Source organism: Python bivittatus, unplaced genomic scaffold (genome assembly GCF_059951505.1).
Source record: "Python bivittatus isolate LINGU-HERP-01145 unplaced genomic scaffold, Pbiv_v1 ctg000350_np1212, whole genome shotgun sequence".
In the NCBI taxonomy this organism is placed as follows: domain Eukaryota; kingdom Metazoa; phylum Chordata; class Lepidosauria; order Squamata; family Pythonidae; genus Python; species Python bivittatus.
This window is the reverse complement of record NW_028277074.1, coordinates 1,458,302-1,473,824: the sequence shown is the minus strand read 5'-3', so window position 1 is coordinate 1,473,824 and position 15,523 is coordinate 1,458,302. Positions and strand designations below refer to the sequence as shown.

The following is a 15,523-nucleotide window of genomic DNA, read 5'->3' as shown; positions in this document are numbered from 1 at the left end:
TTATAAAAGGTGCAAGAATCCCTTCCTTTTTGTCATTTGACATCTGCAGATGTATTGTGCAGAAGAGTGAGATATCCCCACATATACAACTTGTAATTTGTCTCTTTTGTCTATGTATATTTTTCCCATGTGCATAAAACCTTAGTATTGCACTGGAAAAAGCCATGATTTGGCATGATGGAAAGTGCTGCCAGATGATTGGCAGGCAATGAGGCCATCAACTGATTGGCAGGAGGCTCAATTGACTTTCCTGAGCCATGAAATCCCAGGTGCAAGTTAGGGAGCCTCCAAAAGATGTAGCCTGTGTGCCCACACCAGAGTGGATAAAATGTCCTCATTTCCGATCCTGATATGTTAGCAGGTATCCTGGAGCACAGCGGATTAAATGAAATAAAATCTCCAAATGAGTGAAGGCGGTTCAGTTGCCCTCCTAACCCCACTTTGGCTCCATGCTTTTCTCTCCTTAATCAAGCCAGTGCAGGTTAGTATTATTCACTGAAACAAATCAAAAAGCATTATCTAACCAGCTACTACAAAAGATTCTATGATGCCTAGTTGAATTTTGATGGTGTCTAATAAATTATAACTAGCCTTAGTTTGCAGTTTGTTTCGAGTGGGACCCTGGTAAATATCTTACCCATGGTGAGTACCAAAACTGCATCGTGCCCAAACATTTTCACAGACTACTGAATATACTGTGGGTGGCCAGAAGAGATTTTCCACTGAACCCCTTCTTCCTGTCCCTCATATAAGTTGTCACAGGACTATGAACCTTCATGTCCAAAAATTAGCATTTTGACCAGCCCTTTACAGAGATTGTCTTGCAGTCCAAATAAGGTGCGTGTATGGGTGGGTTGGGTTTTTTTTTTTTTTTTTTTTGGGCTTTTAATTTGATCAGCAATAGTTTTTGGCTGAAATAAATTCACTTTGTAAATATTACATTGCTCAATAAAGAATGGTGTGGTAAGAATCCAAATTAATTAGTAAATACCTCCCCCTAAAATGCCATACATTTTGAAATGTTGTGCCCTCTCCCCCACCCCCACCCCCAATCTTCTTCTAGGACCGGAGGACAAATTTAGAAACAAGGGAAACTATTGATGCCTTTTACGTCGCTATCATCAGTGACCTTGGTGAAAGATGTATAAAAGTCAGGAACTGCAGAATCTCCTTAGTTGGTCCTTTTCTTGCCAGGGTAGGTACTGACCTCTCTTCTTTCTGAAGATATATATGTATATTTGGAGTCTGGTGTCCTATAAAGTTTTGCTTAGTGTTGTATGCTTTGCTGTTAAGATGTAAAGGTTTTAGTTCTGCTAGCCACATAAACATAGAATATTGTTTTAGTAGCACTAAACTGCTGCCAATTAATGCATAGATCAGAAACACTAATGCTCAGTGTTTTGAAAGGAGATTGGTGTCTGTGTTATACTGAAGATGGGCTGATAAGCTTTTTAGCCATGCTTTCTGTTTTTCCAACTATCTTTGGGAGCCATTCAGTGATATATTTTAAATAGACTGTGGATTGAATCCATAGCTTACTTAAGTCAGAGCTGTGCTGGAATCCTCTAAGAAATGCACAGCTTAAGCTAATTCTTATTGTTATTGCAGATGAGAAACTATTAACCATGTTAGTGATAGACAGCTATTTGTTGGGGGTTTTGTTTTTGGTTTTGTTTTCTTCCCATTTTTAATGACAAGATTCTTCTTTTTCACTTTCCAATACATTTCACTTTTATTTTATTTTACTTTATTTTTTTACTTTATTTTAAACAGGTGCTACTAATTTGCCCCACAGATTTAAATTCCCTTTCTCCCTACTTTTAACATTATTATTTCTGCCAGTGTTTATTCAGCTTAGGAATTACATCCTATTGCCATTGTTCATATTGCACATTATGAGCCCTTTCTGAAATGTGCTTAATACTTACAGTCTATGGAACACCTCAACAGATGAGAAACTCTGCATGGAAAAGATTATTCCTATTATTTCCAATCTTAAGGCTGAAGATCCATAAAGATTACTGAGACTCCTGTGCCTAATTTCTTAGGATAAAAACCTTAACATAGTGGTCCTTAGTTCCAAGTAAACCACTTTAGGATTCTGCAGTCAAGATCTGATGCATGAATTTTTTTAGCTCTGAGTCATTGCTAGCATACAAAAGAAACTCTGGGGAGATTTCTTGTCACTGATAATATGAAATTACAAGCAGAGGTCAACTGCGTTTAATGTGGTTTTCAGTGAATGAGGCCTTTGTTACACAAAGGTGGAACACAAAAGGAACTCCATACCGTCCACGGTTTTTTTTTTTAACCAAGGCTGTCTTTTTGTAAGAGTGTGCATTTGTTCAAAATTAAGCAGGTATGGTAAGAATTACCATCAAGAAGGTATTATATCAGATATATAAACATCAAAAGCACAAATAAGACCTAATATTTATGATTTATATTTATGATGCTTCTGAATGTCTAGTTTTAAGAGGAACTAATCAGGGAAAGCTATTATCCTCCTTCTGTTTAATTCAATTCAATATTTTAGTACGGTCACAGACCAGAATTACAAATAAAATGCACTAAAAATGAAATGAAACAAAACATGACAATATATTACAGTTAATGGTGGGATCATCAGTGGGCAATCAAAGTCTGCCTAATTTTACAGACAGTGTAACAAAATTTAGCTTCGTTCAAAGAAACTGAATCATACTGATCAGATAGCAACAACTGTACATAAAAAAGATCAGAATTTCCCAGGTATTTTACCAAATAGGGAGTTATAAAATGGGTCTGTGAGTCCTTATAGAGGGTACAGTACAGCAGCGCATGAGCTGTAGTTTCAATAACCCTTTCTCCACAGGGGCACAATCTCAGCTCATGAGGGACTTTTTTATATCGGCCCTCCAAAACTGCTATGGGAAGAGCATTGCAGCGTGCTAGAGTTAGTCCCTGTCTGTTTAATTTAGTTACAGAAACATTGGCATTAGCCACATCCAGAAACTAATACAAAGGGCAAAAATTATTTATTAAATTTCTTACTCCTTATTCTTTCAAATCCAGTAAATTCAGCTAACTGTATAAAAAAGGTCTCAACAATTTTGTTGAAGTATCAGGTCTATCAATTGATTATTAAAAATCCAAAAGCCAGTGTTTTATAAACAGAATAGAATAGCACACCTGACCTTATGGAAAACGAAGGGTCTATCTAGAATCTGGGACTTTTATAAAGATGTAGTAACTCACAGCATGTAAGCGAATCACATGATTAGTCTATAAAGTGTTGTGGCTACTTTGGTCTCAGCTAAACTAATTTTGTGAGCAAAGAGGGTAATAGAACTTGTAAACCCACAGTTCAGCTTTTAGAAATCAATGATTAATTATTTTGCATAGCCTAAAGGTTTAATGTAATACATTTACTCATATTTGTTGGAAATATTTATAGGTGATCCTACACTAGGTTTGAAACAAGTTTAGGAGTCAGATTTAGGCAAGGCATTGGATGATGCAATATGGCAGTCTGGGAATTCTTATCTGCTTCAGTGCAGGAATTATATTTTAAGACTTTACATTGCTGGCATTTAATTGCTACAGGAATCCTATATGTAATGTATAATTATTCTATGAGGTGCCGGAGGGTTATAATAAAAAAAGGGGGGGCTTTGCTCCATTTTAGGTGGGAATGCATGGGAATTACTAAAAATTTTGAAGGAGGGTCTTTAACAAAATGATAACAATAACCAAATAATGGGTTGAGTTCTTACAAAATTTAAACATATTATATATATTTGATGGAAGGAATAAAAGATTACAAAGCAAAAACCTTATTTTTACCTGCTTTTAGCAGCAAAGTTAATTATCATGGAAATGGAAAAATCTGGATAATTTTTTTTCTTGAAAAATGATTTAATAAGATTTGATATATTGCTCCACTTGAAAAGTGGAAATAATTACTTTATTGAGATTGGAAGGTTTTATCTGTTTTATAAATAGCAAAATTAATACCCATTATGATATGGAAAATTTAAATGACCTATACAAGAATGTAGAAATGATTGTATGGAATGGAATGAAACAATGTAATAATACCATTTTAAATGTTAGAATTTTTAATAGTTAGGTCTTCTTTTCACTCATCAGGGCTTCAGATCAGGTTCTTTTAAGAAATAGCAGAGCTTCTATTATCACTCTCATATGAGGTTAGAACCATTTTTTCCAAATTATTTTTGAAATGTGCATAGCCCTGGTATTCATGTTTACTATAAAGTAAACAAAAACTGATCAATCTCCTGGCCTGGTTGGTTTGAAGAAGGAAGGAAGGAAGGAAGGAAGGAAGGAAGGAAGGAAGGAAGGAAGGAAGGAAGGAAGGAAGGAAGGAAGGAAGGAAGGAAGGAAGGGAGGGAGGGAGGGAGGGAGGGAGGGAGGGAGAGAGAGAGAGAGAGAGAGAAAGAAAGAAAGAAAGAAAGAAAGAAAGAAAGAAAGAAAGAAAGAAAGAAAGAAAGAAAGAAAGAAAGAAAGATAGATAGATAGATAGATACTTTTGGTACCAAAATTAATCAATAATGGAAAAAAATAATATATTACTATAAAATATTTCAGTGCCACTTTTATTCGAATTCATATTACTGTGAATTTTCAAATAGAAAATGTTCCCAATATCAGAACTAACTAGAGTAGAATCCAATGTGAATTTCTAAATCCCAGGTTATCATTAAATTCAAAATTTGAGGGAAAAAGAGGCAAAATGCCCTGTGGCTATTTCATTTTTGTATCATAAGTCTTCTCATATTTCAGCACTCCCAGATTTGACATACTAAAATAATAAACATGTAAGAGATTCTTGTCCTATTTGATCTCTGGGCTGTTTCCCCTTTATGAGAAAAACCTAGCAAAACGTTAGTGTGCATTATTCTTGCAATGTAACTGGATTTCTGTGTTCACTGAGAGAAGAAAATGCTGTTCCCTGGCTTTTGTAATCCACTCAGAGAGCTGTAATAATTAGAAATGATAATGGTGCATTAGCAATTATATACTAAATGTCACAATATCTCCAAGGAGTTTCCATCCTCTCCACAAGAAATATGAAGAACAGGAAAAAAGAGGTATTTGATTTTCTATGTTTCAGGCAAGCATTATTTTATTTATCATCAAACACATAAACACATCGAGCACAGGGAAAGAACTTATCCAACAGGTCACACTGCTCCTAGACCCAATGCTTGGGGGGCAGGGGTACAGGTCTTTAATGCCTTCCAAAGGCAGGCAGGTTTGGGGCCTTCTGGATGGTATGGGGGCAGCAGCAACAGAGAAGGCACATCTCCTGGATCTTGCCAAATGACATTGCCTAAGTGAGGAGTATGCTGATGCTGTCAGATCTTACTGAATGGACAGAAATAATGAGCTAAACAGTAATGATCTAAAAAGCAAAACCCACAAAAAAACTTCAAAACATTGCTGTATATTTTATTTTATTTTATTTATTAAATTTATATAGCAACCCATCTTACATAGGTGACTCTGGGCAGTGTATTCTTATTCATCATAGTGGTTTGTTTTTTTATGTCAAAAGTTGCATTTATTATCTAGCAATTACCTAGGACTAAGCACCACTGAACTCACTGGCACTTAGTTACAAATAAATCAGTTTAAACTGGAATGCCATTCATTTAGCAGTATTAATTGTATTGCAAAGGATTTTTGTCCATTTATATGTTTTTCTGTTAGTCTGTCTAGTGGTCAAATAACTGACAATGAATATTTTTGCTCCAGAATCACCACAATATTTACGTACCTCCTTGCTTCATTAAGGGAATGTTTCATTTCATTTCAAACAGAATTAGATCACCATGATGAGTGGTTCTAGGTTTTAGTCTAAGAAACTCAAATTTGACTTTAAATGGATAATGGCTATATTCTTTGTTGAATTTCCTGCCTTGTTTAAGAAACTGGAGTCCTTGAAAGATCCACAGAATCTTCCTCTGGTAATATATGTATTACTGAACAATGTTCTGCCTCTTTCGGTTGTTTCTGACTAGTTGTTAGCTGTGTTGCTGTCAATCTGAATAAACACTTCTGAACTAAATGGTCTGATTCAATGTGGCAGCATCATGTGCCAAAATCAGCCTTCCTTAACTCCTACAATCTCCAGCTGGCAGAGCTAGCAAGCAATTATGACAGTTGTAGTTCCAAATATTTGGAGGCACCAGGCTGGGATGGGAGTAGAACAGGAGTGGGAAGCTGAGGCCCTCCAGAGAGTGAGAAAATATTCCCATCGGGCTCAACCAGCAATTGTTGATTTGGGTCCATATTATGAAGTGCTGTAGATTGTCATTTAAGACACAACAGTGGGACATAAATAGCTTTAATAAATATATCAGAAAATTGTTGCATATTAGGTACAAAATGGTGTGCATATCAAAAAGAATGTTTCCAGAGAAGATTGAGTTTCATCATCATTTTTCTGCTCCCCTAAAAATTAAGTTCTGGGTATTAGGCTGGGCATACTTTGAAAATATTTCACATGAATTGTGTGAGCCTGAAAAAAGGTGCTCTGAAATAATAAGAGTATCTGAACTTGTATAGAATTAACTATCCGCACTACTGAATCAGTACTACTGAACCTTGCATGCCCTACTGTGAGCAGTCCTGTAGAAACCAGAATGACAGGGTCATTTTAATAATGAATGAATAGACAAGTTTGGGGCTGGGGAGCAATGTTACTTGTAGACTTTAGAACAGGTATTATTTTAGAAGTTTCTTTGCTGCAGAAAATGAGCAAAGTGTGCTTCTATATTTATTAATTAACTTGCTCAATTTACAGTATATCCCACCTTTTTGTTAAGAGCTCAAGATAATATTTGTGGAAAGTCCTTCTCCAGAATTTATCCATAATAATAACCCCTTGAAGTAAACTGGCTGAAAGATAAAAGTTTTCCCAAGGTCAGCTTTCTTCCCTGAAGAAGAAATTGAATCTGCATGTCACCAATCTTAGTTCAATATGTTAATTTAAAGTTATTATTCCTACCAAGAAGCGCATTCCTCTTCCATTCCTTAATGCCCTGTCACCTTAGTGAGAGTGACTTTTCTGCTGCAAATGTATCTCTTAATCTTAATAGTACAGGGAGTGTCTGTTTATTTGTTCGGACACTGCGTTCAGCTGTGTTGGGAAACAGAAAAGATGTTTCCTACTTCTGCTTGGACTACTTTGAGCATTGTCGTTTTGCCTTTGTAGGCTAGCTTGCTTCATTTTTTCTCTTGTGAGCATACACCCTTCACTTTGCTTGCCAAGATGATGGACATGTCGGAATTTGGGGAAGCTGCACCTTTCCTCCGAAAAAGTGACAAGGAAATCATGATGTTGCAGACAGTGGCCTTTGATGGTAAGATATAATGTTTTCATTCTGCTATCCATCACTTCTAAACTGGTAAAGCAGATACCTGCTTGGACACAATATTATTTAAAGTTCTGATATAAAGGTACATTGTAGGTCTGAACCTGAATTACAGCCATTTTATTGTGCAGGAGGAAATTATTCTGGTATTTTTCTGATACTAGTCGTATCAAGCAAAGGTTGCAATAGCAGGGGAGGACCAATTATTTGTTTGTTATGTATAAATAAACAAACCATTCTCTTTGAGGTGAAGAAGAGATGTGGCTGGGGAATTCTGGGAGTTGAAGTCCACACATCTTAAAATTCCCAAGGTTGAGAAACATTGGTTTAGAGAAAACAAAGCAGCCTAAATCCTAAGTTGTATAATATACAGTTGTTGCTGCTATTTGATAATTTTAAGTATTTAGCCTGCTTGTATAATGGCAAAGAAATGTCTTTCTTTTCTAGGGAAGAAGAAATGTTGGATTCCTGATGAAAAGAAAGCATATGTTGAAGCAGAGATCAAAGAGAGTGGTGGTGGCAAAGTCACTGTTGAGACTACAGATGGGAAGGTAAGAAGCCTCCCTGCCTGACAGGTCACAAGAGCAAGACCTACAAGACATAATGAGTACAGATAAACAGCATTCAGAGTTGGTCCAAAGTCATTTTAACAAAACGGTCCAACAATCCAAGACGCAAAAGGAACTGCATATATAGCTGGAGAATACATTGCTATTTTTACCATATTCTTTCTTTCTTTCTGTCTGTCTGTCTCTCATTCAGTGTTGACTCCTGGCAACTGCCTGGAGAAGTCCCTGCAGTTTTCTTGGCAAGGTTTTTTTTGGAAGTGGTTTGCCATTGCATCCTTCCCAGGGCTGAGAGAGAGAGTGACTGCTCCGAGGTCATCCAGCTGCCTTTGTCCCTAAGGCAGGACTAGAATTCATGGTCTTCCTGTATCTAGCCTGGTGCCTTAACCACCAGACCACACTGGCTCTCTTATATATACTGTATTATCCCAATGCTAAAATATGAGCCCCTTTAAAAAATGGTGCAGCAGTTTCTACCTTCTCCAGCAGGGGCAACCATTGTAGCAGTCTGAATAAAGTAATTCTCTCCTACAAATGCGTACACATCTTTGGATCTAAGGCTTTGGGCTGAACATGAATTCAGGAGTCCACACGTTCTGGCTGTATGAGAGTACTCATATAAAGATGCCCCTTATCTTATCTGACATATTTACATGGTTAAGTATAAAGGTGGATAGGTGGTTAAGTACATAGGGGGCTCTTGGTGTTTTGGAAGCAGTAGTATTTTTTGTGCTGCCATTTTTGGGGGCAATCAGGGTGGGCACATAAGATTTACTTAGGTGGAGGCCCTGGGTCATACTTTTCTTTCCAGTCTTGGCTAAGCTGGAATACTTGTGACAACTGAATATTCTCAGAAGCAATGGGCAATGAAGCCTTAATATTTTAACACCTTTTTATGTCACATGCATGAATGCAAAGCAACTGACCATAAGCATAATAAAAAGATATAGTTTACAGTCTTCCATGTCAGATGCCTTTTTGTTTATTCTTAGATAGCCACCATCATAACTAATATCTGAAAACCACAAAATTATTATGATTATTTGAATTTCTACACCACACTTCATAAAACAAAATTACAAAACTACCATTAATAGTAACAGCAATAGTGTCCCATACTTTTTAAAAGCCAAGAGATACATTTTTATTTATTTTTCTATTTGATAACTGGCTATCCCAAAAGATATTGATGTAAGATTGTGCTGAGCTGTTTAAAATTTAATCTGTATTTGTTAATAATACATTCTTGAGAATAATCTTTAATAGTGCCTTTTATCTAAAAAAAATGTCCTTTCTCAGCAAGGCTACTATATACACAAAGATGGAAAAATACAGAAATACCCGCAATGGAGGAGTGGACTGTGAAGATGGTAGAATTTGCTGAAATGGCTAAATTGACCTGTTGATTAGGGAAGGAACAATAACGACTTTTATAAAAGACCAGAAAGCCTTTATGGACATTTTGCTGAAAATGAACAAACATGAATTGGTGGTTTTGGGATTTACTGATTAAAAAGGGTTGTTTATGGGAAGAAGGAAACCAGGTTATGTAATTTGGGAGGGTGGAAATGTTAATAATCATGTTTGTAACTTCTGCAAAGATCATGCAAAGATGTGTGTGTGTGTGTATCCATCCATCCATCCATCCTTTCAACTTAATAATAATGGGAAAAAGAATACATCCAATTAAAAGTTCCTTCCTTTTTTGCAGACTGTTACTGTAAAGGAAGATGATGTTCAGCAGATGAACCCTCCAAAGTTTGACATGATTGAAGATATGGCTATGTTGACCCACCTAAATGAGGCATCTGTGCTACAAAATTTGTATAGACGCTACTCTAACTGGATGATCTATGTATGAATCCTTTCTTGTTTTGTCATCTTAAAATGTGCTATTTGAATAACATATTCTTTGTAGAAGAACATCTTAATATTTTCCCCTAAACAATTGTTCGAGAATTATTTTTATGGAAATGTTTTTATTTGTCATACGTATCTTCTATTTACTTTAGCAGTTTTGTGAACTTCCTCCCCTAGTTATTGATCAGTGTAGCCTATTTAAAGGAGAAGTTTGGGAAAGCTGCTTCCAAAGTGGAGGGAAACAAAGCCTAATATGTTAGGCTCAGTGGTATAGTGGCAGTGCATATTGTATTTTGGGTCAAGGTTGTTGAAAAAGTTACCTTAATAAATTAGTATTTTTCAGCATATCCTTTTATTCTAAAGAGTTGTGATAAAAGAAATATGTGTCTGAATATGGCAATTGAATAATGGCATTGCCTTAAGGCAGAGTTGGTCGACCTGTGGCCCACAGACCTATGGAGTCCTTGTGGGCCTCCAGAACTCTCTCCTCAGTTGGCTGCTGAAATTGAGCAGTCAACACTCAGGTTAACAACTGAAACATTGTCTGAAGATTATTTTAAATTACACAATTTCTTTGCTTGGTTGCATAGCTTTTTATGTCTATTTTTTAATTCCTAAAGGATATTGGGAGATTTATATATTTATTTTATTAGCCAGCTACCTACCTCTTTATCTTTGCCTCACTCCTTTTTCTGTCCTAACTTGCCACAGTTTTTTGAGTACAGGTCCTGCTATAATCCTCAAAAGAAAGAGGCTACTATTTGAAAAATGTTGCTCACTCAGCTCTTAAACTTCTTGGAAGGAAAAAAAAATCCACAAAACAAAGATTGCTCTCCCTTAATTAATTTCACCGCTACTGATTTGCAAATGGGGACTGCTTTCTGAGATGAATTGTTGGAGGCTGGAATATGAGTTACTCTTGGTTTACTCTTCAGAAAGTTATAATTGAATGCCTGAACCAGAGGAAACTATTTTCTTCTCTTTAGGATAGAGATATTACTCACTTTGATTCTTAGTTTCCATGCGGAGGTAGTTTATATTTGTGAACCAGAATTTGTAAAAACTTTCATTCTGTTTGAATGAATCAGGCGCCAGGCTTCTCCAGTTTTCAGCCACCACAGCTAATGACCATGATGGCCAGGGCTGAAGTGACTTGGATTATATCACACCTGAAGTGCACCAGCAAGGGGAAGGCTGAATTTAGAGCAACAACAGGATTTTTGACATGAAGAGACAGTATTCCTCTTATTTATTCAAAAATTTGGTATTTATTCTTTTCATTTCTAGACTTACTCAGGTCTCTTCTGTGTGACAATAAACCCTTACAAATGGCTTCCTGTTTACAAAACAGAAGTAGTTTCTGCTTATAAAGGCAAGAGACGCTCAGAGGCGCCACCCCACATCTTCTCCATTGCAGATAATGCATACCATGATATGTTGCGTAGTAAGTAGAACTATTTGCTCACAATTTTTTTTAAAAAGATGTGTGTGTGTGTGTGTGTGTGTGTGTGTGTGTGTATGTGGCCTCTAGTGTCCTCAGTTCACTTTGTTGAAATTTGGTGACAGATCAAATCTGTATGGCAGTGGGGTTTTCCAGTTAATATACTGTAGGTCAGGGTTGTCCAAACTTGGCCACTTTAAGATGAGTGGACTTGGCTGGCTGGGGAATTCTGGGAGTTGAAGTCCACTCATCTTAAAGTGGCCAAGTTTGGACAACACTGCTGTAGGTGCACTAAATCTCTGCTAGGCTTAATTCATGAATTTGCTTCTTGTTAAAAGTTGTACAAAATGGAACCAAAGTCTCAGCTGTGATCTTTCCGGTGATGTCATCTTCATTCTGCATGTGGCCTACAGATACTTTTTTTTTTTTTTTAAGAAAAAGGGTATTCTATATTGGAAAACTTTCTAAAAATATTTTTAACACTTAGAAGATACCTTATTTGAAAGTACTTTTCATTATACATATATATTTGATTATTTCTGGAGCTTATATGCTGCTCCAATTAGACACATTTCTGAGCAGTGTTATTCTATCATCTATTAATTAGATTAACACAATTAAAGCTAAAAATGCAGAGAAACTAAAAGAAAAGCAAAACAATCCAATATGATAATCAAACCCTCCTATATCAGTATGACATCAGTTCCTGGTGTCAAACCTTCAGGATTATTCACCTATCCATGTAATCTTTAAAGCCTTTTGGAAAAGCCTGGTCTGAAACAACAGCAAGGAAGGGACTGCCATATTTCAGAGGGTAGGTTGTTCCCAAGAATAGGAATGATATAGAGAAGACTAACCCCTGGGGTTCTTGGTGTTAGCAAGGTGTTAGGACCTTCAGCAAGCTCTCCTACTAGATGTCATCAGGCAGGCATATTTCATGGACGGAAGGTAATCCTGCAGAGCCATAAATAGGTTCAAAGAAAAATAATTGCATCCAGAAATCAGCTGGCAGCCAAGCAACTGCCAAAGTACTGGTGTCACATGAACAAACAAAGTAAAAGCCCATCACAACTTGAGCCATTCATTCTGGATCTTCAAAGTCTTCAAAGGAGCCCCATGGACAGTTGCAATAGTCTAATTGTGATGAAACCTCACACCATGGTGACTAATGGTGGCACTTCTCCCAGTGGATTCATATAGATGTTACTGTACAGAGGAGAGGGTTGATTCCTTAGGCACCCCACAAAGTAAGGTAGTAGATAAAGAGTGAAGAGCCTGGAGACTGTAAGAATTAAGATCCTTAGATCACTCACATTTGGGATAATATGTATGGCTACCATGAAACTCTGGTTGACTTCTGCAAATAAAGCAAAAGGGAAGAATATTTGAGATGGGTTTCAGGAATGTCAGTTTTTTAAAACACCATTGATTATATATTTTCTTTGCAGCTTTCTTAATGAGGGAGCGTTTACATGGGTACACTTTCCCATCAAAATCAATGTTTATTAAATTGCCTTTAGCTGGGTTAAATTCAAATATCAAAATGATGCATAGTTATCACTCATTTAGATCTACCTCTGCACTGCTGCAATGATATATTGTGACTGTCATAATCCAAACTGGACCACATTGCATATTTTGACACATCAAATTTCTTCCATCAGAGGGCAGTGGTGGTACATGCCTGACATTTGGGATAGAAATATTTGCACTGCTGTCAGCATTCCTGAATACAAGCTGTACAGGCTGTAATGGATATATAGCAATTTAATGAGCAGTATTGTACAAATGCATGTCTTGCTTTACTGACACTAGAGGACTATAATATACAAAATAATATATTGCATATTATACAAATTTTGTATGTTGAACAATATAGAAAACAGTCAAACACAATCTGTAATTGTGCATGGCCTAGTAATATGTTTTGTTTCATGGACCTGTGTAATTATTTCATATTTAAATATGGACCGTCCCTACTTTAAGAGGCATGATGTATTGTTATAAGGCAAAAAGAAGGCCTAGCTTGACTCAGTCTCAACTTGACTCAATAAATACTGGGTTATTTATTTAATAATATTTGTAAACCATCCAATCCTTTCTTTTGAGTATTTTTTTAATTATTATTACAATACAAAGGAAGCTAAGAAAAAGAATAAGATGGTCAAAAGAATAACTATATTCTATATTTTTCTTTAAAAAAAAGAAGCATTGTGAGAAAACTTTCTAGCAACACTAGAATCCTGAGGGACTCCAGGTGATGAACAGCTAAGCACAGAAACAAAGTTCAAGTACAGTATAAAAAAAAATGTTAGTATAGATCATAAAAATTCCTATGATGGATGCTCACAGTCAACAAGGCCAAAAGTATGTTGGAATAATATTATTTTTACTGCTTGAAATAAATGAAATAAAGGGTTGAATGTACTTCAGGGCTATATGCCTATACCACTGTTCAGAAGTGGAAGAGGGAGGCTACCACCTATCAGGCCAAATTATAGGCACCTCTTGAAGGAGGTGGTCTCAACAAGATGTTTGGACTGCATGGGCAGATTCAATTCTGGCAAGGCCCTGCCTAATATATCCCAATGTTGATCCATGTAAAGTTTTGTAAGTAAAACCAGCACTTTGAATTGTCCCTGGAAACCTACTAATGAGCTTCAAACTGGTGTTATTTTGTACTGCTCTCCCGTCAGCAGCCTGACCCTTGAATTATGTATCAGCTGGAGCTTCTGAGTCATCTCCAAAGGCAGCTCCATGTACACTGCATTACAATAATCCAACCAAGTGGTGGTTAGGATTTGAGTTACCCTCGCCAGGGCATCCTAAACCAGGTAGTGTGGTAACTGGTGCAACAGCCAGAGCTGGGCAAAGGCCCATAGCCATAGCTTCCACCTACTGCTTGATCTGAATGTCTAGAAGTATCCTCAAGTCATGAGACACTTGCTTTGGAGAGAGCACTACCCTGTTCAAACTACTATGGCTGATGTTATTGGATTTTCTAGTTATTTACTAATGAATAGCAACTCTATCTTGGTAGGATTTAATTTGAGTTTGTTTTCTCCTCAGACCCTCACAGCCTCCAGACACAAATTCAGGATTTCCATGGAATTTCCAGCTCAGTCAGGGGTGGCAATGTATAACTGGGTCATATTTACCCCAAAGTGGTGGATGACATCTCCTAACAGTTTCACATAGATGTTGAATAGCATAGAGGACAGCACTAAGCTCTGAGGGCCCCTGCATTAGAGCACACGTGGACTCTCCATTGACTATCAGCTGGAGTCACCGACAGATGGGAGTGGAACTGCCATAGAACAGGCCCTCCAATTCCCAAATTTTGTAGAATACCATAGTCAATGATACTGAATGCTGCTGAGAGGTCTAAGAGTACCAAAAAGAATGCATTCCCTCATCTAGGTCCTGACAAAGACCATCCACCAAAGCAACCAAAGTCATTTTTATCTGATGATCAGGTCTGAATCCTGATAATACTATAGGATTCTCTGTAGTAGATTCTCTATTACTTTCTTGACCAACTTCACCAAAAACATGTATTTTAAAAAGTAGTATTTCCTAGTAATAATCTATGAGGAGTAAATGCTATTGAAGATTTTTTTTCTCTTCCTCATAGATCGAGAAAACCAATCAATGCTGATTACGTAAGTGACTCTTTTCAGATGTTTTATGTTCAAAAACATTATTTTTTTTAATAGTTTCTAGAATTTTTGGCAGAACATGCAAAACCAGAGGAACCTCATTCTGTTTTGGGTTGTTAAACCTTTCAAAATTGGCATTCAGTGAATGTTGCCTTTAAGTTCTAAAAGCCAGGCTTCTCTTGGTTTGTATGAGATAAGTCATAAATCTGGCACATTTCAGACAAGTTGTCCTAGAATTCCTTCCTAGCACACATGGCTTATAGATCTAAAAGGCACCTTATTTGGAGAAGTACTTTAAGAACCTATTAAGAACTATGCTAAATTAAGCTCAAGATTCTTCTAATCCACTATCCTGTTTGCTACAGGGCCCAATTAAGGGCATCAAGCCAACAGCCTTTACCTGCTACTGTTCATGAACAACTCTTATTCAGTGGCACACTGGTTAGGAGTTTTCATACAGCCATCAATACCATTAGCTATGGAAAGTCTCCTTCATTTTGGATGAACTCTCCTCTTTTCTGTAGTGTTCTAAGTCTGGGCTGCAGCTACATGGATAAGCACCAGATGGCAGCAGAGGTCTCAGTGTCTCTTTGCTGCCACCTACAGGTCATCTGG

General features: G+C 36.9%; 1 protein-coding gene across 2 annotated transcripts in view; it reads left to right on the top strand.

Annotated features, from left to right (window-relative positions):
• Positions 1-7,204: 7,204 nt before the first annotated feature.
• MYH15 (myosin heavy chain 15) overlaps positions 7,205-15,523 on the top strand; it is an 87,207-nt gene continuing 78,888 nt past the window's right edge. For both annotated transcript variants that reach the window (XM_025167322.2, XM_007429270.4), the window contains exons 1-5: positions 7,205-7,370; positions 7,830-7,933; positions 9,660-9,803; positions 11,096-11,252; positions 14,884-14,911. In XM_025167322.2, coding sequence (XP_025023090.2) covers positions 7,280-7,370; positions 7,830-7,933; positions 9,660-9,803; positions 11,096-11,252; positions 14,884-14,911 — 524 coding nt within the window. In that variant the 5' untranslated portion in view covers positions 7,205-7,279. The remainder of the gene's footprint in view (positions 7,371-7,829; positions 7,934-9,659; positions 9,804-11,095; positions 11,253-14,883; positions 14,912-15,523) is intronic.